This window comes from Miscanthus floridulus, chromosome 8 (assembly GCF_019320115.1).
Source record: "Miscanthus floridulus cultivar M001 chromosome 8, ASM1932011v1, whole genome shotgun sequence".
Classification (NCBI taxonomy): Eukaryota; Viridiplantae; Streptophyta; class Magnoliopsida; order Poales; family Poaceae; genus Miscanthus; species Miscanthus floridulus.
The window spans coordinates 121,533,511-121,561,256 of NC_089587.1; the positions used below are offsets into that span (position 1 = coordinate 121,533,511).

The following is a 27,746-nucleotide window of genomic DNA, read 5'->3' on the forward strand; positions in this document are numbered from 1 at the left end:
CACGAGACTATTGTTCATATATATAATGTGTGTTGATGCAATGATAAGTTCTTAAAGTTGTCCGATGCTTCTGATTATTTGTGGTTCTCATATGCTGAGGAATTGGCTAACGGGGAAGGTGGAGAGAAAACCTAGCTACTTTTGCAGTGGTTGTAGTTCTTATTTGGGAAATTGGGAGTCGGAAAAATTAACCGGTCCTTCGATCCATTATATTATGTAACGGGTGTTGTCCTATTTTGTACTATTTCGTACTCCCTCCATTCTAAATTAAAAAATATTTTGATTTTTCTAGTTGCATTGTTTTTACTATATATGTATCTAGATATAGTGTATATTTAAACATATATATAGCAAAAACTATATAACTGAAGAAGTATGAAATTCCTGTGATACTCGGTGGAACTCAATAACTCATGTATGTGTTTCTAGTTGACTTATGCGTGCTTTGCCAACTCTATTTGAGAAATATATATGCTTTGCGTACTTTCACTTCCACATACAGTTAGTTATGGCCGTCCGTTTTTATTGACTCCCTCAAAGGTGCATGTACCCTAGAGTCCTTAGGTATAAGAATATAAGATCTGTTAATTACAATACTCTTTCAGTGAAAAAAGATACACCAACGGTTTTGCGCTGCTCAGCTGCTGTCTCCTCGATCTGACAGCTGGTACAATCTTTTACTATAGTTGAAAAGGATCTCTTACTAACTTTTTTTTAACGAACTGGCATGCATGAGACGAAAGCAAAGTCAAAAGCTATTTACAGAGATGATAGCCGAAGATTAGTCATAGGGAGGCAAAGATCTGAATCTCTTACTAACTTTGAGAGCATCAATGGTGTGTGCACCTTTAACTCGCCGCCTAAACTGAGCCAAACACACACTTTTCACGTGAAAGAGAGTGGCATGACCAATGAGTAATTCGCCGTTGCTTTTTAAAAGGATAAAATAATGGAAAGGCATTCCAGAGAACGCCTATAAAGTCAATTTTTTTAGCAGAAAATCACCTCATTCGAAAAAACAATATCAGTAGATGTAAAGATCACCCTCAATCGATCTTCCAAACCATGGAAATCGAAGCATATATACAAGTCTTTGTTTCTAAAAGGGCGAAAATTGTCAATAATCAGCTAGAGCTACATGAATTTGGATCATTTCCTAATTAACAAATGGAGGGAGCAGAATTTTTGCAGTTTTTCTTGCCAATGAGGAATTTGACATATATGTCAAATCTAAGACAATGGATAGTTCCATCGGTTGGCATTTAAAGACGAACATTGCTTAGTTCACTAGGCCGGGCCGCCGCGGATCTAGATGACTCGAGATTCTCACATCCCACATTTTCTCTACTTTGGTCACACATTGACGAGATCCCTGTTCTGCAGCACTACTTCAACAGTGTTTTCAACGAACGAATAATATTTTTCTCTCACAACAAATTAGCATAAGTATCAGCTTAAGCCAAATTTTAGCAAAACGAATAAGGCCGTGCTTATATTAATTTGTTGTGAGAGAAAAACAATGTTTGTTCGCTAAAAAGTACTGTTGAAGTAATGCTGCGGAAGATCTTAGACCCGAGGTACTAGTCAATTACCTTACTGGTGCTAATAAGCAGAGAAGAATGTAGACTGATGCCTTGAACAGGTTAGCGAGAGAATACATGACAGATCAGTAGCATCCTTTATTGAAATGGTCGGTCATATGCGCCTTTATTTGGGACGAGAGAGCTTAGGCGAATCCACATCTCCTTTCAAAAGCTAAAAAGTCCATTCATATTAGAACGAACAATCCTGTCTGGTTTACGAGATCAATAGTACTGTAGCAGCAACCAAGGTAGTTAGAATAACTCATCTAGATCGGCATCTTGTGATGGAAATAAATAAAGCCACCTTCCCATAAACAACGTAACCTAGCTAGCTCATAGGCATGCATGCCTGGCCACATATTAACTTGATTATACCCGATCGAGCCTTGGAGCTGGCACACACTCGCTCCATTAGCCAGCAAGTCTTGCAAGTTCAAGTGAATTAGCCAGTTATTATTAGTAGAAATACAAAGCTGTGTAGTGGCAGCGGCGCGGCGAGGCAAGAGAGCTAGCGCAATGGGAGGCGTGGCATCGGAGCTGGTGGGAGCCAGCAGGGAGAGGCAGAGCAGGAAGAGGAAGCAGTTCCACACGGTGGAGCTCAAGGTGAGGATGGACTGTGATGGCTGCGAGCTCAAGGTCAGGAACACCCTTGCCCGCATGAGAGGTATGCATGCATTTGTCGTTTTGCCTGAATCTTAATCTGTTGTCCTTCTTTAATTAATCTGGTAACCGTGTACTCCCTCTGTCCCTAATTAACTGTCGCCGTTGGTTTCCATGCCAAAATTTAACTACATTTGTAGAAAATATGTGCGACATTTGTATCTCCAAATAAATCTATTAAAAACTAGATTCAAATATCTATCTAATGATATTAATTATATACCATAAGTATTAATGCATGGAGTAGACTATTTGTAGAATTTAAATGACGAGAGCCATTTAAATGTGCTTATAGTCGGCCTGTGAGAGGACGAAGAAAGGAGAACGTGGATGTGTACTTGTACGAGTCATGCCAAGCATTTTGGTATGACGTGTATACATCTTACTGGTCACACCGTCCATGTAAATACTGGTTAATCGACCAGACACATATCAATGTGTCTGGCTTGATCACTTAACAGTTCACTACTTAAAAAAAAGAATTGCAAGAGATGGCTTCCATTGATTAACACGTCGCCTCTTAAGAATTTAGATTTCTTAAGCGTGATGAAATGTTTCTTGTCTAGTTCTTAAGAATTTAGATTTCTGCCTGTTGGTCCTAAAACAATGGGAATTGGGCGGCCAATCAAATCAATCTTTCATGTTTGACAATGTCCCCGTCAAAATCTATTATTGTTGCAGCTCCCACTAGTATAGTATTGAAATGGTTTCTGTCAACGCTAAGAATTTTTCCACTAGCGGCTAATAAAGGACATGCGGCAGTAAATATAGAACCCTGGGCCTGTACATATGGACTGCCAGGGGAAAAAACATTTACACTGATGGTAGGCTTTTAAGACAATCGCCGATGTAATTAGAAGATTTATACTAGCGGCAACTTTAAAAAAATTGTTAGTGAAGATGTAGTTATACTGATGGTTTTCTTAACCTGTCGCCAGTACAAATAATTGAAATTATTTTTTTTGAAACTTTTCAAATGTCCTCAGATGAAGAAAAGATCCAAACCAAAGTTTTAGTACTCGAAAATATCTACACCTTTGTAGTTAACTATATTTAGTTTAAAATCTTTTAAACCGGAAATTCTATTTTAAGGTTAACAATTTGAAATTCATATTTTTTGAATTTTTAAATGGCTTGGATGGAGAAATAACATAAATGAAAGTTGTAGTACTAAAAAAGGTCTAATTTTTTTTAGTAAAGTTTTTAAAATTAAATTCATTTAGCGTCTCAAATATGCAATACAATATTCATTAAAGTAAATAAAAAAGAATGTATCTTCTACTTAGTTACTGACTTTGAGATGCAATGGTTAAGGAAACAATACTTGAGGCATGAGATCATAAGTTTGATCCCCCACGACCACACCCACGGCCTGATTTGCAAATCGTGAAAAAGATCTGCACTAGCAGATTGTGTAAGGGGTGTTTGAATCTGCTGACTAAAATTTAGGAGGTGTCACGTGAGGGTGTCGTATGGGGTGTTCGGATACTAATAAAAAAATAAATTATAGAATCCGTCAGTACTCTACGAGATAAATTTATTAAACATAATTAATCCATCATTAGTATTTGTTACTGTAGCACTACATTGTCAAATCATGGCCTAATTAGGCTTAAAATATTCGTTTTGTAATTAGTTGCAAGCTTTGCAATTAGTTTCATAATTAATATATATTTAATACTCTATGCATATGTTCAAACATCCGATAGGAGAACGACTAAAGTTTAAAGTTTAGAAAAAGAAATCAAACACCGTGTGCCTGCAGTGTAGATTGAATTATTACACTAGCGGTAGTCTTAGGCGATTCTCGAGTAAGGCTAGTGAAACATTTCAGTAGCCTTTCGTACCAGCCAGTACTAGTGTCCGATGCTTCTACCGAACTAAATTTCACACTCCATGTTTCATCACAGTCTAATTAGTTCCATTTAACCACTTGATACGGGTTCTGTGTATGCTGGCTTATACGTGGCGTCATGCATGACACGTAATTGTAAGATTATTTAGTTATCTCGCAGTAATTCCAAAACCCATTAATATAATTTGTGCATTGAACAAATAAATATTGTGAATTCTATAACAGTGACATCTTAAACAATAGTGGATGCGTAGTCTCAAGTTCCAAAATTTTTGCTAGTGAGACGTGTTCGCGAAACGAAGACTTCACTCTGTCATCTATCTCTGCTCGATATCATTAGAACATAGAGAAAAGTCCATTCTTTGGCCCAACTATCAGACCATCAGACCAGTCAGCTTGCTCGGCTGTGCTTCTTCCCATGCCTGCGGCTCTAGCTGTCCCTGTGCATTGCAATTTACAGTAACAGCTGACGCAGCAATGCAAAGTGTGCAGCTGTCAGCTGAGCAGATCCAGTTTATATAGCCTTCAAAACTGTGAAACCATCCACCACTCTCAACAAACAAAATCATTTGTTTTTCAAACTCAACTTTAATTTTTAATTATTTTAGGTGACACGGACATGACGACATGACCTACGACCAAATTACAAATAGCTGTACAAATGCAAAAGTACCTAAACAACTTTATAAGTGAAATAGGGGTTAATATTTTTGCAAAAATCCAATTCGCCACCTTAAAATTGTCGTTGAATTTAGAAAAACACCCTGAAACTCGAATACTGGACAACTTACTTGCTTTCACTTTTAAAACTGGATAAATTACATACATAAAATAGTTTAGGGTGGTTCCCAGGATAGTTTTGGCTAGTAGGGCCTATGGGCCCACATGTCTTGAGTTTTTTTAGCCATAAAACTTTTTATTGAATATTTCAGCTTCTAAATGATCTCAATAAAAATCAACTATAAAAGTTTTAGACCTCTTCAAGCATTGTAAATTTAGTATAGAGAGTGTTTCCATCCAAGGTCATTTAAAAAATTCAAAAATTTTAATTTCATATTCAGGGAACTTAAAATGAATATTTTTCAGAGAACTTAAAATGAATATTTTTCAGAGAACTTAAAATGAATATTTAGGTGTCTAAATGATCTCAAACAAAAAGTATGTCAACTACAATGTTATAGATGTTATGGAGATCTATAACCTTGGTATTGATAATGTCAATGTCCAAAGTTGTTTGAAAATTTAAAAAATTGAACTTTAAAATATGAGAAATGAAAAACAAATACTTGAGCCTCTAAATAATATTAGATAAAAATATTTCAACTACAAAGTTGTAGATCTTATTTAGAACTACAACTATTGTATATACCATGTCAACATTCAAGATCATTTGAAAAATTAAAAGAAATAAACTTTAAAAAATTAAAACAAATATTTGAGGCTCTAAATGCTCTTAGATACAAAAAAGTTATCAACAACAATGGTGTAGATTGTTTTCAAAGCTACAACTTGGTATATGCATGTCAACATCTAGGTCGTTGAAAATTTTAAAAAAGGAATTTCAAAATCATAATTTGAAATGAATATTTGAGACTCTAAAAGATCTCAAATAAACATTTGTCAACTACAAATATGTTAATCGCATGGACCTCTACAATTTTCATACAAACTTTGTATTCATCCGACTTTGTTATGAAAATTGTATAATTTTTATATATGATGAACAAAGAGACCACCTAACATGTGTGTCAGCAAAATCATCCAAGAAATCACTTTTAGATTGTCAAGGAGTTATTTTATCCGGTTTTAAAAGTTAAGGTGTGTATGTTGTCTGGTATTAGAGTTCAAAAGGATTTTTCAAATTAGTTCAAGAGTAAATCAGACTTTACTAAAAAGTTTAATATACAATTGCTGAACTTTTTTATTAATTGATAATAATTACATCGAGTTGATACAATAATCGTGAACCCACTTTTAGCCTATGCATAAAAGCACATAGCCTAAAAAAACAAAAGCCCTAGCACTCTAATGACTATAATCCTAAGATTAGATCATCATCCATGTGCCTAGGAGAAAAATACCATGGTCGCCTACATCAATTGTTGCGCGATGCTACTACAACCAAAGCCTACAAAGTAAGTTTCTAGTGGACAACGCATATATGTGGAGCCAATAGATAATCAAATGTAGCACTTACAAAGGAGAATAAGCATGTTTGTTTCAAATACTAAATCATTTATGTATAACCAAAGCGACCAACAAGTAGCTACCACCCTAGCAAAACTAAAAGGTTTTAAATCCCTTCCAAACCTGGAGGCCAACTCCCCAACATATGAGAAATACTATGAGGTTGAGGAATGCATAAAGCAATATGTATGTAGCCCCAAACTATATGAGCAAAATGATATTCGAACAAGAGGTTCTTAATTGTCTCATTTTTGTGACAAAATCAACACTCTTTACTCATTGCCATTTGCGTTTAGCTAAGTTATCTTTTGTTTGAATCACTACTCCACGAAAATACCAAAGAATTTTTTTGTTTTTATGTCAGGGACCTAATACTGGGGTACCCAATGAGGTGGAACTAATAACCATCAAACGTTGATGCTTTCGAACAGGCGGGAGCGCAACTACACTCCTTGTCCATACAACCGAAGGTTGGCCGCGCCTTGCCCTGCCCCGAAGGGTTGGCTCCGCCTCGCTCGACCCCTGAGGGCTAGACTCCGCCTTGCCCGACCCTCGAGGGCTGGGTTTCACCTCGCTCGACATATGGGAGCGGGCTCTGCTTCGCCCGACGGCTGAGGGCTGGCTCCGCCTCGTTCGACGGCTAAGGGCTGGCTCTTCCTCGCCCGACATCTGGGATTAGGCTCTGCCTCACCCGACATCTGAGCTTCGGGGCTGGCCCTGCCTCGCCCGACGTCTACACTCTGCCCTCACATAATGACAAGCACAGGGCAAGATAGACACTCAGGTCAACCGCAGTATCGAGGACCATGCCCTACGCACCTACGAGAAGGTACCATCAGGATACGACAAGACGAACGCTTTAAGCCCTCCTAGGCATGGCAGAGCCTGAATAGTTTTGTAGGTGCTGACTTTTGTCCTACAGTGTTGTAGGTGCCGCCATCAGCCCTCGGGCGTGGATCCAGACATAAGCATACGACAACCACTACAATCCAAGGAAGAACTCACATCATCTACAGTGATGGCGTATGGTCATTTCCCCATCTACTCCTTGTAGAGTCATGGCTCGGTGCCCTGACAAACCGCACCATCCACTAGGGAAGGATGGGACGTGACCACTCGCTGAAATGTAGCCAAAGCCCGGCCCTATAAGGATCAACAAAACATGCTATCCCTGGCGTGGTCTGCCATGTCAATAGGGCAGGCTCAAGGGAAAAGGAAGACCTGGCACCTTCGAAGGACCTTCTCTACCTTTAGTTTTTTTCCTCTTTCTCCCATCTGTAACCCCTGCTCCCCCGTTGGTCTATAAAAGGGAGGGCAGGAGACCCCACTAAGGGGACGGATCGATTCCACACACAACACACAACCTAGAAGCAACCAAGCCCTTGGCATCCATTTGACCTTTCCATCAGAGACTTGGGACCTATCCCTCTCTCAACCATTTGTATCCCCTACTACAAACCTTTTTCGGTACTAATAACACGAGCAGCAGCAAACTGGACGTAGGGACATTTAGCCTAAACTAGTATAAATCTTGTGTCCTTTAGTACACCATCCAAGCCTAACGCACAACAAATATAAATTTACTAGTTGGTGTTTGTTTGAAATATTGATAGTTGATGCGCTAGGTAGGGGCCTTTGCGCATTCCAAATCAGGCCTCGGATGGCTAGCCACGCAATTAGCTAGGTCCCAGGCACACACATGTGTTTTGGTGACCTGGACTTCATCATCACAGTGGGAGGAGAGTTGGCGTTGGCCCATGCCGCCATCCAATCTCTCCCCTCCATCGCCTTCAACTACAGGAGGCTTAAGCGCTAGCCCGGCGTCTCCTCTAGACCCCAACCGTCCAGGGAGGACCCACACCGCCTCACCCTCTCTCTCCGAAACACTCCACACAAAGCGCCCCGATGGCGTTTCTGTTCGGTCTCCGCAACGCCGCGGCGACCATTTGCTACCTTATGATACAACGCACGATCCTATCCCCTGTGAACAACGAGTTCATGGGGATGATCAAAAGCATCATAGAATCTCTCCATGGCCTCCTTGCAGAGGGGCCGGGGTCAAACTTTGGCTCTGACTCCAGCAGGGGGAGCCATCACCCCTCCCAGGAATGTTTCATGGTGGGTACCCCCGAGGGACACATCGAAAGCGTCTCCACGGAGGAGGCTACCCCGGTAAGCAACCTTGGTGGTGAAACCAAAGGGGAGATGGTGGCCCCACCCCATGTAGGGGTGGAGCAGCTGAGAGCCCGAAAGCGGGAGATCAACGAAGCCGAACTCCAGCTTGTGCGGGAATACAGGATGTCGATCGGGAGATCGAACGCTGCAGAGACGGTGGGCGCGCACGCACCGTGGCCTGTGATGTAAACCGAAGGATCATTGCTTATGATGAAACCCTTCCTCACTTTGCTTGGGCAAGCCAGAACATCACCACCGCAATGGCCTTGCTCCATGGACTTCCCGAGGTTGCAATGCCCGAGGATCATCGGGCCCACCGTGAGATTCGCATGCTGCTCGAGCGTGCAGCTACGTAGCAGGTAGAAAGCTCACTGTCTTGGCAACATGAGCTCGACACCAGCCAGCGCACGCCCTTAGTGCACCCCACCAGGGACACATCAGTCCACCAGGCACCACAAGGCGGCAGGCAGCATGCTGTGATCCCGATACATCAATGTCTCGGCCGCAACCGTGACGCACATAGCACCCTCAACACCAGCAGACGCACCTACAATAACCCAAGAGAAGGAGCCTGCCACGGTTATCATCCTCATCGCGATGGATGCTATGACAGCGGCAAGGACTGGAGCCTGAGCCCTGGCATACCAGACACTTAGGCCTTCAGGTGGCACATCCTCAACGTTGCTTTCCCGCCAAGGTATCGACCACCTACCAATATCCCTAAGTACTCTGAGGAGACAAACCCTGAACTTTGGCTCAAAGACTATCGGCTTGCCTGTCAAGCTAGTGGTGTGGATAATAATGACTTAATTATCCTCAACCTTCCACTGTTCTTAGCTGATTCGGCACGAGCGTGGTTGGAACACCTATCGTCCAATGCAATCTAGAGTTGGGCAGATCTAAAGGAGATCTTTGTGGGAAACTTCTAGGGCACATACAAGCACCCTAGAAACCCATGGGACCTCAAGAACTATCATCAGAAGGCCGGTGAGACCCTCTGTGGGTACATCTAGTGCTTCTCTCAGCAGTGCAATGAGCTTCCTAACATCACCGACACCGATGTGATAGGAGCCTTCCTGTCTGGGACAACCTATGAGTCCTTGGTTCATAAGCTGGGACACAAGGGCCCATGAACCACCAAGGAACTCTTAGACATCGCCACCAGCCATGCCTTAGGAGAAGAGGCGGTCGAAGCAATCTTCGATCGCCTTGAGGGCAAGGCAAGGCGGGATGAGGGTGCCGGCAAAGGCACCTCCAATCATTCTGCCAAAAGGAAGAATAAGAAGCAACGGCGCAAGGACTTGTTCATGGCCACTGCTGACTGCAAGGGTGGTCAGAAGCCCATGGAGGACACTTGGAACCACTTCAAAAATTACTCGACGGGCCATGCCCGAAGCACACCTTTCCTGTTAAGCATCTGCTCAAGGACTGTGGCCTCATGCGGCGGTTCTTATCCGGAGGCTCCAACAAAGGGGAGTAGGGGAAAGACCCTGCCCCACTATAGATGACAACAAGAAGAAGGATGATGGCTTTCCAACACTAGATGGCTGCCTTATGATCTTTGGAGGATCAATGGCCTATGACTCCAAACGTTGTTAGAAGGTCACACGCCGTGAAGTCTACATGGCCCAACCGGCCACACCAACCATTCGGATACTATCCCACACCCAAGGAGATATCCACTTGTGGTCAACCTAATCGTCAGCCCAAAGAGACTCACCAAAGTACTGATGGATGGAGGCAGCGGCCTCAACATCATGTATGCCAGGACACTCGACGAGATGGGCGTTGATCGCACATGCCTCTGCCCAACCCGAGCACCTTTCCACAGCATCATGGCCGGGAAGTAGGCCATACCACTCAGGCAGATCGATCTGCCCATTACCTTTGGGGATCAGTTCAATTCCAGGACTAAGACCCTCACCTTTGAGGTGGTTGGGTTCCCTAGAACCTTCCGCGCCGTCCTGGGACGTCCATGCTACGCGAAGTTCATGGTTGTCCCAAACTATACATACCTCAAGCTGAAGATGTTGGGCCCCCATGGGGTCATCACCGTTGGCACCTCCTTCTAGGGTGCCTATGAGTGCGAGGTCGAGTGTTGTGGCCACGCCACGGCAATCGTCGCCTCCGAGGAACTCACCGCCCTCAAGGAGGAGGTCGCTGAAAAAGCACCCAATGCGAAGAAGTCAACTAGGTCGTTCGAATCGGTAGAGGGCTCCAAGGGGGGTCCTCATAGATCCCAGTAGCCCCAAAGGTAAAATAGTATGCATTGGTACCATGCTTTCCTCTGAATAGGAAAGCGCGCTCATCGACTTCCTCCATGGCAACAAAGATATCTTTACGTGGAAACCCTCGGATATGCCAGGCATTTCGAGGAAGGTCATAGAGCATACCTTGAAGATCCATCTAGGATCTAGGCTGGTGAAGCAATGCCTATGTTGCTTCGACGAGGAGAAACACAGGGCCATCGGCGAAGAGATAGCCAAACTTTTGGCAGCCAGATTCATCAAGGAAGTATACCACCCAGAGTGGTTAACTAATCCCGTTCTTGTATGAAAGAAGAGTGGGAAATTGAGGATGTGTGTTGACTATACGGGTCTCAACAAGGCATGCCCAAAGGACCCATTCCCTTTGCTGAGCATAGACCAAATAGTCGACTCTACCTCGGGGTGCGAGATCCTCTGCTTCCTTGATGCGTACTCTGGCTACCATCAAATCATGATGAAAGAGTCCAACCACCTCGCGACATCTTTCATCACCCCATTTGGATCGTTCTGCTATGTCTCGATGATGTTCGGTCTAAAGAACGCTAGGACTACGTACTAACGTTGTATGCTCAAATGCTTCGGGGACCTCATCGGGTGGACCATTGAGGCCTACGTCGATGACATCGTAGTTAAGTCCAAACGGGCTGACCACCTCGTTGCCGATCTTGAGCAGATCTTTGCAAAACTCCAAATGAATGGCATCAAACTCAATCCCGAGAAGTGTGTTTTTGGGGTCCTGAGGGGCATGCTGCTCGGCTTCATCATCTTCGAACATCACATCGAAGCCAACCTAGAGAAAATCTTAGCCATCACAAGGATGGGCCCGACTCAAAACATAAAGGGGGTTCAATGAATCATAGGATGCCTCGCCGCCCTTAGCCGATTCATCTCACGCCTCGGTGAATGAGGTCTCCCCCTTTATTGACTCTTGAAGAAAGTCATCTGCTTCGAGTGGACATCCGAGGCCTAGGAGGCACTTGACATGGTCAAACTACTTCTGACAAGGGCCCCGATCCTAGTTCCTCCAAGCAACAGAGAATCCCTCCTGCTATATATAGCGGCCACCACACAAGTGGTGAACGCTGCCATGGTAGTAGAGCAGGAGGAAGAGGGGCACGCCCTCAAGGTGCAGCGCCCTATGTACTTCATCAGTGAGGTACTATCCAACTCTAAGACCCGCTACTACAAAATCCAGAAACTCCTATACGCCATCCTCATCACCAAGAGGAAGGTACGCCACTACTTCAAGTCACACCCCATGACGGTCGTGACATCGTTCCCCTCAACGAGGTCATCTAGAGCCAAGACATCACAGGAAGAACCAAGAAGTGGGCACTCGAGTTGATGGATCAAGGCATCACGTATGCCCCCTGAACGACGATCAAATCCTAGGTGTTGGCTAACTTCATTGCAGAATGGACCGAGGTCCAAACACCACCAGCGGTCGTCGATCAAGAGTACTAGACGATTTACTTCGATGGATCACTATGAAGAAGGGCGCCAGCATGGGGCTAGTCTTCGTATCACCCCTCAGGGTTTGCATGAGGTACATGGTTCATCTCCATTTCTACTCATCCAATAATGTGGCTGAGTATGAAGCGCTCATCAACGGCATATGAATCACCATCGAGTTGGGCATCCGATGCCTCGATATCTGAGGTGACTCCTAGCTAGTCATCAACCAAGTCATGAAGGAGTTGAGCTATCATGACACCAAGATGGCTGCATACTACCAAGAAGTCCAACGGCTAGAGGACAAATTCAACAGCCTCGAACTCAATCACATCCCAAGGCGCCTCAATGAGGCGGCCGACGTGCTTGTGAAAGCGGCATCCGGCCGAGAACTAGTGCTAATGGGAGTCTTCACCAGCGACCAACACAAACCCTTGGTATGCTATGAAGGGTCGAAATGGGCCAATGATGGTCTGTCCGATCTAGCCTCGGGGGCTAACCAACCGATGGCTCCGTCCAGCCCTGAGGTCATGGAGCTTGAAGAGGATCCAGCGACAGAGCCCGCCCTCTAGATGACTGGAGAACACTCTACCTCAACTACCTCCTCCATGACATGCTGCCGACGGACAAGATGGAAGCTCGATGGCTCGCACATCACGCCAAGTCATTCATTCTTGTGGAGGACGAACTCTACAAACGAAGCCACACTAGGATCCTACAACTCTATATCCCCATCAAATAGGGGAAGCTTCTGCTGAGCGATATCCATGGTGGGGTCTATGGTCACCATGCTGCGCCTAGAACCTTGGTTGGGAACGCATTCCGATAGGGCTTCTACTAGCCCACTGTAGTAGCCGACGCTGAGCAAATCGTACGCACCTATGAAGGGTGCCAGTACTACACTCGGCAAACTCACCTTTCGACCTAGGCACTCCAGATGATCCCCATCACGTGCCTCTTCATGGTCTAGGGGCTCAATCTAGTTGGGCCTCTCAAGAAGATGCCCGGGGGCTACACCCACTTACTTATCACCATAGACAAGTTCACAAAATGGATCGAAGCTTGGTCGATCTCCGTGATCAATTCCGAGCAAGCTATGGTGTTCTTCCTTGACATCATCCATCGCTTTGGAGTACCAAACTCCATCATTATGGACAATGGCACATAGTTCATCGGCAAGAAATTCCTTCGATTTTGTGATGAACAACACATCTGAGTCGATTGGGCCATCGTTGCGCACCCCCAAACGAATGGGCAGGTCGAGCGTGCAAACAGCATGTTCCTATAGGGCCTCAAACCCAGGATCTTCAACTGGTTAAACATGTTCAGGGCACGCTGGGTCGCCGAGCTCCCCGCGGTGCTCTGGAGCCTGAGGACAACTCCTAGCTGAGCCACCGGCTACATGCCTTTCTTCATGGTCTATGATTCATAGGTCGTCCTCCCAACCAACCTCGACTAAGGATCAAAGCATATGATGAATAGGGAGCCAAGGCATCCCACGAAGATGCCATGGACCTACTAGATGAAGCTCACGACGTTGTCCTCCTCCGCTTAGCCAAGTACCAGTAGGCGTTGCGTCGGTACCACAGCCGACGGGTGTGGGACCAAGCCTTCAACGTTGGGGACCTAGTTCTCTGCCTCATGTAGAGCAACAAGGACCATCACAAGCTCTCCTCGCCCTAGGAGGGGTTGTACATCATCGTGGAAGTACTTCGGCCAGGCGCCTACAAGTTGAAAACCATCGACGATGAGGTCTTCATCAACGCCTGGAACTTTGAGCAGCTATGTTGTTTTTACCCTTAAATAAACACATACTTTCTCTTATTAGTTTTGTCATCAACATCCCCAATCTTTTGTGACATCCGACCCCAGCAAGTGCGAGGGGTCAGACCTCACTCGGGGGCTGGTACAAGCACGTTTACCTTACAAAAACATTCTCTATGTTATCTTGCAAACATTCTCTGTGTTTTTCTCTCTTCTCATGGTAAGTCCTAAGGGATAGGATTTTGGGGATAAGATCTGAGTATAACTGGTAGGACTGCGGGAAACCCACGCCCTAATGGCTATGGTCTCTTTGCTCACCAGCATGACCAGAATTGTGTCCCTAGCACTTTGAGTCTTTTGCGACCGTAACTATGGGAAGGGTCGGAAGGCATTAAAACTCTTTTGCCAAAAGAGGGAGAAGAGCTGAAAAGTTGTTTGCCATAATGAAATTTGAGAACATGTTCATTTTTGCAAAAATTCATTGCTTACAAAGTGATTTCATCATGAAAAGGGACTAATGTATTCATGAATACATAAAACTGTTCACACGGGGCTCCCCCACAACTTATTCAATTACAGTTTCTGACCATTTCTACTCTAAGTACTACTACGGTCACCATGCCACACTCTCCATCGGCAACGTCCTACCGCTCCAAGAGATCCCTGAGGGTGATGTCGTCTGCAATATCGAGCACCACGTCGATGACCGTGGCACTTTCACCAAGGCCATCGTGATCAGCCGCAACCCTGACAATGGTATCTAGACGGGGGGCGCTTCCCACCGAAGAAAGGCTACCATGGCTGATGGATGTCTCTGACATCTCATCAAGCTTCATGAACTGGCCGATCTGAGCAGCCGCAAGGGCGAAGCCCCCCATCGACGCAGTCCTAGGTGGCTTCCCCACCAACAAGACTCGCCCAAAGAAGATCCTCCAGAAGAGCTTCCCATATAGCTCCATCCTGATGAAGGCCTCATGGACGATGGCAAAGCCGACGACGCTCAACACCCTCTAGTGCGCCTCCTCCTTTGGCGGAAGCGGCCTCTTCTCGGCGAAGGCAGCCGACACCATCTCATCTATGTTGACCTCCAGCTTGACATCACACTCTAGATTTATGAATGGATCTATGAGTTCTCCTCTCCCTCACATTACCCTCTCTCACTTAGGAACCGCTATGACATGCGAACGTGCTCAGTGAAAAGGAAGAAGGAGGAGAAGCGGTAGCTCAGGAATAGGCAGAGGAATGGGATGAGAACTCCTCTCCCCCCCCCCCCATTTAAGGACAAGATGCAGTGGTGGGAGAAAGGCGAAAGGTTGGGACAAAAAACCCTCTCCCTTCCCCTATTCAATGCAAATGAGAATTCGATGCTGATGGGGAATTTGAGGGGACGTGCCTAGACCGACAGGATGTGCTCTGATCGACAAGACGTCGCCTAGCCAAACAGGATGTTGCCTAGGCATGGCCCACCACTATTGCATGCCATGTGTGAGAATCAGGGCGCACCCGCATGCAGGTGACTCTCCGCTTCCCCAGGCAGGACCATGGAACGACCCGATGACAGACCCCCCATAAAGTGGGGCCCAATAGGCCTCCTAGGTCAATCAGACGGCCTAGGTAAAATGATGAATGAACGGACACCAAAAGATAAGCACCTTTGTTTACTCACTTTGCGTGATTAATTTCATTACCGAGCTTTCAACCCTAGCAATGAGGGGCACGAACATCGCTCGGAGGCTGCCGAGAGTGTCTACTTGTTTAGACATCCTCTTTGCCTAACCCCTCCTTACGTTTAAAACCAGATACACAGTGTGCAGGTGTAAAACTTTAAATAAAACTAGACGAACTGCTAGAACCTATGCCCCGATGGCTATGGTGTTTTTGTTCACCAGCAGAACTGAATTCACAGTCCCCCGTTCCCCAAGCTTTAGCATCCGCCTTCCCAAGAAGGGTTCGGAGGGGTCCGCCTGTAGAATCTCCTTCAAGGAGAAGCTGGCAGGTCGCCTAAAGTCAATCGAACGGTTTGGATCACCGTCGAGAGACAGAAACAAAAAATTGTGATGCTCGTGCAGGTCACGCTGGCCCCGTCACAAACGTTGGACCTAAACCCTGCACGGACATGTCCGGTAAAAGCTTCTCGCCGCTCATACTGCCAAGGTAACATCACTGACCCCCACTTTTGATTTGATTAAATCATACATTAAACCCATACATCCAAACGTTGCATATGCAATCGCTGCATCTCAACGCTTCATGTCGCATCATGAAGCAACAGTCGCCTCATTCAATATGAGCGGCAACTGACCGAGGTTCAAAGGCTAGCCCACGAAGGGCTCAAGGCCACCTCGCGTCAAATAGAGCCAAGGGAGACAAACCAAGATGAGGGCCAGCGGCCTTGCCTGACCTCGCTCAGAAGCGGACAGGGACATCTCGACCTTTCTCGTTCGATTCTAACCTCAAGCCAAACCCATAGAATCTCCATTGAGGAGAGGCCAACAGGTCACCTGAGCCTATCGAATGGCTCAGGCATCTACTGGGAGGCAGGTTAAGAAGTAGTGGAATGCCACATGAGGGCTCTACCGACCCCGTTAGTGAATGATGGACCCAGATTCCACACGAACATGCCTATTAGCGAGCTCATTGAGCACGACACTCGAGCCATCGAGGCAAGTGTCGTCAACTTAGCCCCTTTGGTTGTGAAACCAAGGATAGGGTGATGTGTGAAACGCGGCTGACCCCTATCAGACCCCAAGGGGATCAGGGGCTCGAGCCGCTCGATCTGAGATCGAGAGACCGAGGTTTGAAGGCTGGCCCACGAAGGGTCCGAGGCCACCTTGCGTCAATCAAGAGCCAAGGAAGAAAACATAGATGAGCCTCAGCGGCCTTTGCCCAACCCGCATTGAGACGTATAGGGTCATCTCAACCTTCTAGTTCAATCTAGCCTCTAGCCGAGCCCATGGAATCCCCATTGAGGGGGAATCTGTTGGAAGGCAGGTCAAGGAGCAACAGAACACCACCCGAGGGCTTTGCTGACCCTATCACAAAGCAACAGGATCAGATTCCATTCGAACATCCCTGTTAGTGAGCTCATCAAGCACATCACTTGAGCCGTCGAGGCAAGTGACGTCGCCTCAACCCATCCAGTTGTGGAAACCACAGATGGGGCGATAGTCACAAAATGAGCCAACCCTTGACCAAATCCCCACCATGCGTGGGGGCTCGAGGAAGGCTGGGCTAGCAATGGCACCAAATGCACGGTCACGGAATGATCATTAAAATCCTAAGTAAGGGGTACATGCGAATACAAGAGTAAGTTTGCTATCTTCGCTTCGGTCTCCAGTAACATCTGGCCCCAGCGACCGCAAGGGGTCGGATCTCACTCGAGGGCTGATAAAGGTATAAATACTCCCTTTTTTTGAAACTATCATTGCATCAAACCTCTTCCTCGCGTTAAGGTTGATGGCTAGGTTTGTGGGAACAGATAAATGAGCATGCCTGCTAAGACTACAAAAACCTATGCCCCAATGGCTATGATAACTTTGCTCACCAGCGTAATCGAAATTTTCCCCGTATACACCTTGGGCCCTACAGTCTTAATGAATGGAACGATCAGATCACATAAACCTTTTTCCTCGAATGCAAAAGGGATGAAAGTAAGTTTAGACAAATGAAACAAAATTACAAAATGAAATTACAAATATGTTTTCAAACACAAAAGTACCAACACTTGTCCACAGATTATAGATAAATGTTTATCAGACTCATTCAACTAACTACTTCCTTGGAGGGAGAACTATGTCTTTTAGCCTGTCTGCCAGGTTCCATGTGATAGGAGTCACTGCCTTCTCAATCTCTTCTAGCTTGAAGTTTTCGTAGCTAGGCGCGAAGCCGAGGCTCATTGCCTCCAAGTTAACTTCTTGATCATAATGAGAGCGGGCAACAACAAAGGCTTGGGTGATCCTAGCGTGAAAGGCACTCTCTTCAAGCGGGCGCATCCACGCCATGATATCTACGGCATGGGCCGCAAGTGAGCCGGTTTCCTCCAGCCGTGCCACCCCCAGGTCATCGAAAACAACCCTGACGACAGCGCATAGGAGATTGTGCTCATCACTCTTAGCCTAAAGAATCCTCCACACCTCAGCAAGCTCCATGCCTAGCCCAACAGAGATGCTCTTGGCCTCCAACCTTCATGCCACCGTGGCTCCAAGATCTACCCGAAGGGAGCTGACCCCCTGACACGCCTCGTCACGCTCTCAAACAGCCTGGTCGAGCTCCTCGCGGGCCATGCCATGCGCCGAGCGGAGCCTTTCTACAGTCTAGCATAGCTCGTCTCGCTCCCTGCGTAGCCAGGCAATTACCTTGGCATCTAGATTTGCCCTCTGCTATAGGGCCATGGACCTATCCTTGGCTTCTAGCTTGAGATCCCGCTCTGTCACCAGCTCAACCAGGAGGTCAATGGCCTGCTGGCTGGCCTCGGCATCCTTCTAGAGCAGCTTGTTCTGCTCCTTTTAGACCCTAGTGGCCGTCTCCTCATCCTACTGCACCCTCACCAATAGATCCTAGACCATCCCATGTATCTCCTCCGTGTCCCGATGCGCCTCGGCTTCCCACTGTTGGGCAGTAGCAAGCTGGGCGCTCACATCTCCTCATAGCTGGGCCTCCTTAGTGAGGTGGTCCCATTCCACCTTCTACTCATGGAGGAACCAGGATTTCTCCCTGCTACGAGCAATGATGGACTAAAAAGAAGACCAGTGTCAAAAATACAAAAATACATGGAGAAATGTAACATCCTGGCCCAGGGCTTAACAGGATTAATAGGATACTCATACCAATAAGTTGCAACTTCTTTTCTGGAAGCTCATCTGCAAATAACTCTGAGGTTAAGCGTGCTTGGCCTGGAGCGATGGGTGACCGATCGGGAAGTTCTTTCCGGGTGCGCACGAGTGAGGACAAAGTGCGTAGAAAAGACCTGTGTTGGTCTGTGAGGGCAGTCTATATCCTAGAGAAGCTGCCAGATGTAAACGAGCCTGGCCTCGGAGAGGCGGGATATTACAGAATGGTATCAGAGCCGACTCTCGCAGTTTCATGGGCGCGTGTGTCGTAGTTGCGCAGGCATGGTGTACATGGCTAGTGTGGATCCGGCGTGGTCACACAGCATGGCACATGCGCTGGCTCTGAATACACGGACGTGGCCAAGAGAGGATGCTCCTGGCTTGGGATTGATCGACGAGGACGTCGATCTCTTAATGGGGTGAGGATGTAACATCCTGGCCCAGGGCTTAACAGGATTAATAGGATACTCATACCAATAAGTTGCAACTTCTTTTCTGGAAGCTCATCTGCAAATAACTCTGAGGTTAAGCGTGCTTGGCCTGGAGCGATGGGTGACCGATCGGGAAGTTCTTTCCGGGTGCGCACGAGTGAGGATAAAGTGCGTAGAAAAGACCTGTGTTGGTCTGTGAGGGCAGTCTATATCCTAGAGAAGCTGCCAGATGTAAACGAGCCCGGCCTCGGAGAGGCGGGATGTTACAAGAAAGAAGAAAGCGAAGATCAAGTGGATACCCGGCCATTGGGATCGATGATGTCACGTAGGATGCCTCTAGCTTGGTTCAGGACATCCATCATCGCTGAGATCCCTTCATCGAGACTCCCTCGCTCTATGCTCTTGGTAGCATCGTCAAGCGAGAAGAGAGTCGACGTTGGGTCTTGGAGATCCATCCACTAGAGCAGCGACTCACCCCACGTGGGCGAGCGGCTGCACCCCGATACTAGGTCCAAGTTTGAACCCCTGCTAGTCCTCTCCACCACCGCCACAACACCTAGGGATCCTCCGGCCATGTCCTCCTCCGTCCAGCCCACCTCAAACTCCATCGCCTGGGCAGCCGGTGGCACGGATCGTGCCGCTTCTTTGGACACCACCATGGCTGCGTTCAGCTGCCCCTGGCTTGTCATGGTCGTGGCCACCTACGCTTATGATGCCAGGGCCTCGGCTTGTGGTGCCACGTCCACCATAGAGGGCGCCATAAGCATAGGCAGCAGCTCTGTCCGCTCTGACGTAGGTGGCGAAATCACCTCCATTGCTGTTTGCTTGGTGACCCCTAAGAGCGCTCCTCCAACCCCAACGTCTGCTTGACCCACCGAGAGCACGGGCACCGCCCCCATCGGCACCAGATCGGCCAATGAGACCGCAACATCGGCTCCGCTCCTACCCAAAACAAGAATAACGTCGGGCGACGGCACCCATCCCGCTTGAAGAGCAACACTCTTCTTGGACGCCAACACCAAAGAGCAGCTCCATCTCAAGACTCTACAAGAGTTAAAAGGCATAGGTCACACTGAAAAATAGAAAAATAGGAAAAACAGAGGAATCGATGACTTACGCTGGTGCTGTTGGGCGATTGGAATGTTTTGGGCATGAACCCCTAGATTCCTGCTCCAACTCGTCTAGGCAGGACTATTTTGAGCCTACCCCCTGCTCCCAGGTAGAGGGGCTTGTCTCCCTTGCCTCTGAGGGTGTGGCGGCGGAGTCACCCCTCTCTGTCGATGCCTCAGGCGCGGCGGCATATCCACCCACCCCTATCAGCTCGTGGGGCGTGGCAGTGGAGCCACCCCCTCCATCAGCACCCCGGGTGCAGCGGCAGATCCACCCGCTCTCATTGGTCCTAAGGACGGGCCAATGGTCTAGCCCATCTTCACTGGCCACATGGACTCACTTCCCCCCTACATGGAATGGGAAGGGTCCCTACGAGGATGAGTGGGTACCTATCAGTGAATCCTCGTCCTCCAGGACATCACACTCCACATCAGCAACTACCTCGTCATACTCCTCCTCATCGTCGTCATTGTCATCATCACTGTTTGTCTCCTCTCCTCATTCCCGTGCTTGCTGCTTCTGCAACAACTTCTTCTGCTTGAGCTCCTTCATCTTCCTATCCCACTCGGCCATGGTGCGATTCGCTGTCGCCACGAGTCGATCCTTCCATAGCGAAGCCAGGCTATCCCTAAAGACGAGTCTCTTCGGCTAGTCCCACTATCCCAAGGTCAGCATCAAGGGGTTGGGAATTCAAGTAAAGAGGAGGCATAGGGAAGGAGTACTTACAAAGTTGATGAACCCCTATTTCGGCCACATTGGGGGATGCCCGGACACCGGGCACACAAAATCGAGGACAACGCCGGTGTTGTCCTTTGAAGGCTCCATTGCCTCCTTGATGCGCTGCGCCACTTTAGAGGGGGAGCGCTTCATCAACAAGCGTCGTCCCTTCAAGCGATGCTCTGGGCCCCATCAGGTATAGGGGAAGCGTGTGGCGCATCAGTGGTGCCACCCTCCGCGTATGGTAGGTGCTAATGATCCCCGATCCCTTCATGCCCCCTCCTTCAGAATTTGGAGGGCAGCGAGATGGTCCTTGATCTTCTTCTTGTCCTTGTCTAGGACACCCCACTTCCACAACCTCGAGACCTCTTCGATGATGCGCTCGGAGAACACTGGCAAGGGGGCAGCGATGTCGTCCTTGACATAAAACCAATGCGAATGCCACCCCTTGTTGGAGGTCAACAGACGCATTGATGGGTATTCATTCACCTAGTTGTTACGGAGCTAAATGCGGCACATCTCACCGGCACGCTCAGCTCTTGCTTCCTAACCCGCTTCTTCAAAAGGTTGACGGCGAAGAGATACCGCCGCAGGTTGAAGTGGGGACTAATCCCTAGGAACCCCTCATACAAGGCGACGAACGTCGCAAATGTGCTGGACCCCATTGGGAGTAAGGTGCTGCAACTCCACCTTGTAGTAATCCAACAGCACACAATGGAACTTGTGGGCAGGTATGGCGAATCCCCGCTTGTGGAAGTGAGCGAAGGACATGATATACCCTTTGGGTGGCGATGACTCATCCTCATTACCGGGCAGCCGCCACTCGTCGATGGCGGTCAGCTGGCAAAGGAGGCCACAACGAATGAGGCCCTCTAGGCGCTGAGGGGTGAAGTCAGATTTGCACCATGGCTCCATTGAATGATTGGGAGGGGGTGGATGTGAGCTTGACGGCGGCTGCGATGCGAATGCGAGCTTGACGGTGGCCACGATGCGGGTGCGGGAGGCTCAGGTGATTGGCGACGGAGGTTGCAGATGCGAAGGCAAGGAGGCAAAGTACAGAACCCTAGGGGTGAACCCCTTGGTTTTATAGGGGCGATGGATGCTAGAAGAGCAACTATCTGCCTAGGTCTTTGAGCCTACCACAATACACCACCACATCACATCATGGGATATGCGTCCGTGATCCCTATCCTTTCCCACCAAAATCACGCCAAACGTTTCGCCTTCCCGAGCAGACCAGGATTCTTTTCCCACAGAGAGGATACGAGTCAAAAAGCATTTCTCTGGCCCGCTAGGGCCTAGGAGTTTGAGGCTTGGCCCAACTGTTTCGATGACCATCCCAACGAGGGGTGGGCCCACGAGCAGCTAGGACTTAGGCACACGAACCTTAAGGGAGCCTTGATCCACAATCGAGTCCCAACCGGGCTGACCCTGGATGAGTCCCTACGAATGGGATACCAGGGTTTCCTTTAAGTTGTCTAGTTGTTAAAACACCAAATCTCATAGCCATACCCGCAAAGGGTCCGAAATTACCCCTCGGATGATTCTATCTGAATCACCCGGGGGCTCGGGGGCTACACCCGACGGGTGCGCTCGCGCGCACCCTCTAGCAAATCGAAATACCCCTCGGACCATTCTGTCCAAATCACCCGGGGGCTCGGGGGCTACACCCATCGGGTGTGCTCGCACGCACCCTCTGGCATGTCAAATCACCCCCGGGCGACTCTATCTGAATCACCCAGGGGCTCGGGGGCTACTATCGGGGACCTAATACTAGGGTACACAATGAGGTGGAACTAATAACCATCAAACATTGATGCTTCCGAACAGGTGGGAGCGCAACTACACTCCTTGTCCATACAACCGAAGGTTGGTCGCGCCTCACCCTGCCCTGAAGGGTTGGCTCCGCCTCGCCCGACCCTCGAGGGCTAGACTCTGCCTCGCTCGACCCCCGAGGGCTGGGTTCTACCTCGCTTGATGTTTAGGAGCGGGCTCTGCTTTGCTTGATGGCTGAGCGTAGGCTCTGCCCTGCCCGACGCCTAAGGGCTGGCTCCGCCTCGCCCGATGGCTGAGGGCAGGCTCTGCCCCACTCGACGCCTGAAGGCTGGCTCTGCCTCACCTGACAGCTGAGGGCTGGCTCCGCCTCGCTCGACGTCTGGGATCAGGCCCCGCCTCGCCCAACGTCTGAGCTCCGGGGCTGGCCCCGCCTCACCCGACGTCTACACCCTGCCCTCTCATAATGACGAGCACAGGGCAAGACAGAACACTTAGGTCAACCGTAGTACCGAGGACCATGCCCTGCGCACCTGTAAGAAGGTATCATTAGGATACGACGGGATGGGCGCTTTAAGCCCTCCTAGGCATGGTAGAGCCCAAATAGTGTTGTAGGCGCCAACTTTTATTCTACAGTGTTGTAGGCGCCGCCATCAGCCCTCGGGCGTGGATCCTAACACAACATACGACAATCACTACAATTCAAGGAAGAACTCACATCATCTACAGTGACGGGTGTATGGTCATTTCTCCATCTACTCCCCGCAGAGTCATGGCTTAGCGCCCTGACACACCGCACTGTCCACCGGGGAAGGATGGGACGTGACCACTCGCTGAAACGAAGTCAAAGCCCAGCCCTATCAGGATCAACAAAACATGCTATCCGTGGCATGGTCTCCCATGTCAGCAGGGCAGGCTGAAGGGAAAAGGAAGCCCCGACACCTTCGAAGGACCTTCTCTACCTTTGGTTTTTTCCTCTTTCTCCCATCTGTAACCCCTGCTCCCCCCTTGTTCTATAAAAGGGAGGGCAGGATGCCCCACTAAGGGGACGGATCGATTCCACACACAACACACAGCCAAGAAGCAACCGAGCTCTTAGTATCCATTCGACCTTTCCATCAGAGACTTAGGACCTGTCCCTCTCTCGACTGTTTGTACCCCCTACTACGAACCTTTTTCGGTACTAATAACACGAGCAGCAGCAAACTAGACGTAGGGACATTCAGCTTGAACCAGTATAAACCTTGTGTCCTTTAGTACGCTATCCGAGCCTAACGCGCAACAAATATAAATTTACTAGTTGATGTTTGTTCGAAACACCGACACCGACACTTTAATTAGTGGAACCTTTAAATTCCAAATGATTTTACTGAAGTTGAGAATATCTATATGAATCAAAGCCGAGGACTAACTCTTTGGGTCAAAATTATAATAAAACAAATCATGCTCTTGTGTAAGCTTGATATAACAATATGAGGAAGAAGTTCATTCCAAGCTACTAATTTAGGTTCAATCAAATCATGTCTCCATGAAATATTTAGAGGTGATCTACATGTACTAAAGAGCAAAGACCTCAACTATAGTATCATGCTTGTGTCTAGTGATATTATATAAGAATATTGTTCCCTCAAAGTAGAGTTTAACAACCATTTATCCTCCTCAAATCTCACTTCGGCTTTGATTGTGATGGACCCAAGATGGAAAAAATCCAGTTCATATGACTACCCAAAAATGTGACTCCCCATAGGAACCTAAATACTTGTTCCATATTATTTGTTGCCAAGTCCCACCAGTTATAAGTAACTTGAAAAGCCATTTACTTAGTAGTCTCATCAGTTGTTTTCCTAACCCCCTTGATCTTTTGGCTGACAAAGTATGCTTCATTTGACAAGACGATACTTTCTCTTTTGGTCATCATTTTGCCAAAAAAAATCTTAGCCAAAGTAGTCTAATCTCATCAACACCTATGTTGTTGGAATTGCAAAAAAGGACATCATGCATGTATAAAGGTAGACTACTAAGCACTGAGTTTATCATTAATTGTTGGATGTCCACCTCTTGCAAAACATGTATTCAATTGTTTAAAACTAAATTAAACCCTTTTCATTATTGTGGATTGAATTAGACCCCAACCTTTGATTCCTGGAAGAACCATATTGGGAAGTCGACACACGCAGCGGACCTAATGCTGATCTAATGGTGGCCAGGAGTAGTCAGTCTCGAATCTTAAAGATGAGGTGTCACGTTAGGCAGGCGGCCGTATGTGTCCTTTAGGTTAGCACTCAGCATGGAAAATTTTGTCAGTGATCGATTCTGGACGAACCTGTATCGTCTGTATCGTGTTCTGCAGATCATCAAAGTTCATGCATGCATTCAAATTAACATAGCATCTCTCTCTATATCCTCTACCGCCAAATTTGCTCCATTCGTTGTTGTTACGAATATATTATTCTGATCTGGACCCCATGCATGCATTGACCCCGCGGCCAGCTTCACTCTGTTGCACTTTGCATGGTGCAGGGGTGGAGTCGGTGGAGATCAACCGGAAGCAGCAGAAGGTGACGGTGAAGGGGTTCGTGGAGGCGCAGCGGGTGCTGAGGCGCGCCCAGTCCACGGGGAAGCGCGTCGAGCTGTGGCCCTACGTGCCCTACACCAACCTCTACGTCGCGCCGCCGGTGTACGACAAGAGGGCGCCGCCGGGCCACGTCCGCAGGGTGGACGCACAAATCGTCGCGCCCGCGGCTGGCCAAGAGGAGCACCTCGCCACGCTCTTCAGCGACGATAACCCCAACGCCTGCTCCCTTATGTGATAGCCTGCTGCTTGATGCATCATGCTAGAGCCTGCTCCGTCCTTATTAATTATGTGATGCTGCTTCATTCACACAGTCTAGGTTTCCATGAACAAACTGCTCCGTAGTTACGCAGTAATAATTTGTATCTCTTAATTACTTTGAGCCGTTCAGTAGTTACGTATTTTTCCATCATAGAAGTATTCTCCAGTTTTGTATACGACCTCCGCAAGAAGAAATCCTACCAATGGCTCTTGAATTGAAGCCATTCCGTTGGTAGGAACTATTCCTTCTTCCACTCAAGCTTCAAATGAAAGAGCTTGATAGTTTGCGGAGCGTAATCGTATTTTTAAGAGTTATGGTTACCGTTGATTAATTGCGTCTATACGTTGCATCCATGTATATCATAATAGGAACAACAATGGATCATGGAGTCGACCGAAGTAGCGGAAAAGATGGTGCCTTGATGATCGTGTCTACATGATGGAATGCTAATCCTTGGTAATATCTTGTCCAGACAAGCCCCGGTGCATAACCCCTATTATTCTGCACTTTATTTTATACTTGTGCATTAAGTTTTAAGGTGTTGAATGAAACCACTTGTGTGTGTGTGTATATATATATATATATATATATATATATATATATATATATATATATATATATATATATATATATATCCTTATCCTATGCGTCCTACTAGTATGTCAAGATCATGTAGATTGCTATGCTATAGGATTCGGTAGAAATCGAGTGATTACCTGTCACTCGCGAGAGCTAGGAAAGATATTATTGTTGTTATTATATTACTGTCACATAGAATATATATGAAGGATAATTGAAGACCGGGCGGACTGATACTTTGGATCTGGACTTGGTTAGGCATTCGAGCGAGGTTCGGATTCCACTTGTTCCGCCTGTGTCGATTGAGAACCGTTCGTTGCTGTGGATGGTAGCCATGTCACAGATTTATTATCCTGAGCACATACTTGCTTATGGGAGTGGAAGGCTCATTATGCTCTTGTTGTGGGTTCTGCCTCTTTCCGGATCGACTGATTGGAGGCGGGGAAAGGTGGAGGTCTAAGCACCATACTGAGACCGGGTCTCAAGTGTAGGGGCTTGGAGTATAAGTTTGGACAGGGACCTGGACCCCTTGACATGAGTGGAATGGGTTGGTCTTGTTTATGCCTGAGGTACAAACGAGACGTGTGTTTCGGAGTACCCAACTAGGATACATTGATTCGCGAATCGTTATTTCTGTGAGACGGTACGACTTGGCTATGGTCTAGCACCGTAGTAAGAACTATAATATAAAAGATGGTAAAATAGTTCTGATTGCTTGCCACCTGCTTGAAAGTAGCATAAGAGCTTACATAGAATGGATAATTAATGAACTAATGATTACTGCTAATAAAATTTAATATAAGGATGCTCATTTAGTAATGCTTTCGTAGATGTAATAGCCCATAAGCCAAATAAGCCTTGTATATTTTTGGAGTCTTTTTATTTTTCTCCTGTCAGATAACTCTTGTTGAGTACAATCGAGTATTCATGATTTTATTCTTCCTGTTGCAGGTAATCGGAGGATACGTAGAGCTGACTCATGTGTATGGAAACCTTCTAATGGGCTTAGAGAGGATTCCTTTCACGCTACGACCGTAGTGTTTATTTATAACCCTTACTAAAGATTTTTATAAAAAAGATGTAAAATCTGCTAGCATATCTTGTATAAAAATGTCCACTATGTTCACTACACCACAACACCGTATCAGCATCAGACATCTGACGCTAAAAATTATATCTATCGATGGATGATCTATCGCTTACGATAATTCATAGACCATCTGACGCTAATTCTCCATTTACTGATTGAATGTCAGTTGCTATAGATATTCACGTTTACAGTTAATCTATCTGTCCCTAAAAACAGATATGGTATCTGTCTGTTGCTAAAAAAAAATGGACCCCACGTCCAGCTCGCACGCCCGCCTCCATCCGGCCAGCTCACGTCCAAATTTAGCTTGGCCCAAACCCTAGACCTTGTAAATAAAAAATAAAATTAATTACACAGTTTAGATAAAATTCACGAGACAAATCTTTTAAGCATAATTAGATTATAATTGAATATTAATTATTAAATAATAATGAAAATGT

At 47.1% G+C, this 27,746-nt stretch overlaps 1 protein-coding gene across 1 annotated transcript; it reads left to right on the forward strand.

The window, feature by feature from the left end:
• The first annotated feature begins 1,864 nt into the window (after positions 1–1,864).
• On the forward strand, positions 1,865–25,899 carry LOC136473439 (heavy metal-associated isoprenylated plant protein 23-like). Its single transcript, XM_066471085.1, has 2 exons — positions 1,865–2,247; positions 25,324–25,899. The coding sequence occupies exons 1-2, from the start codon at positions 2,100–2,102 to the stop codon at positions 25,611–25,613; spliced, it is 438 nt and encodes a 145-aa protein (XP_066327182.1). The 5' UTR covers positions 1,865–2,099; the 3' UTR covers positions 25,614–25,899.
• Positions 25,900–27,746: the final 1,847 nt, after the last annotated feature.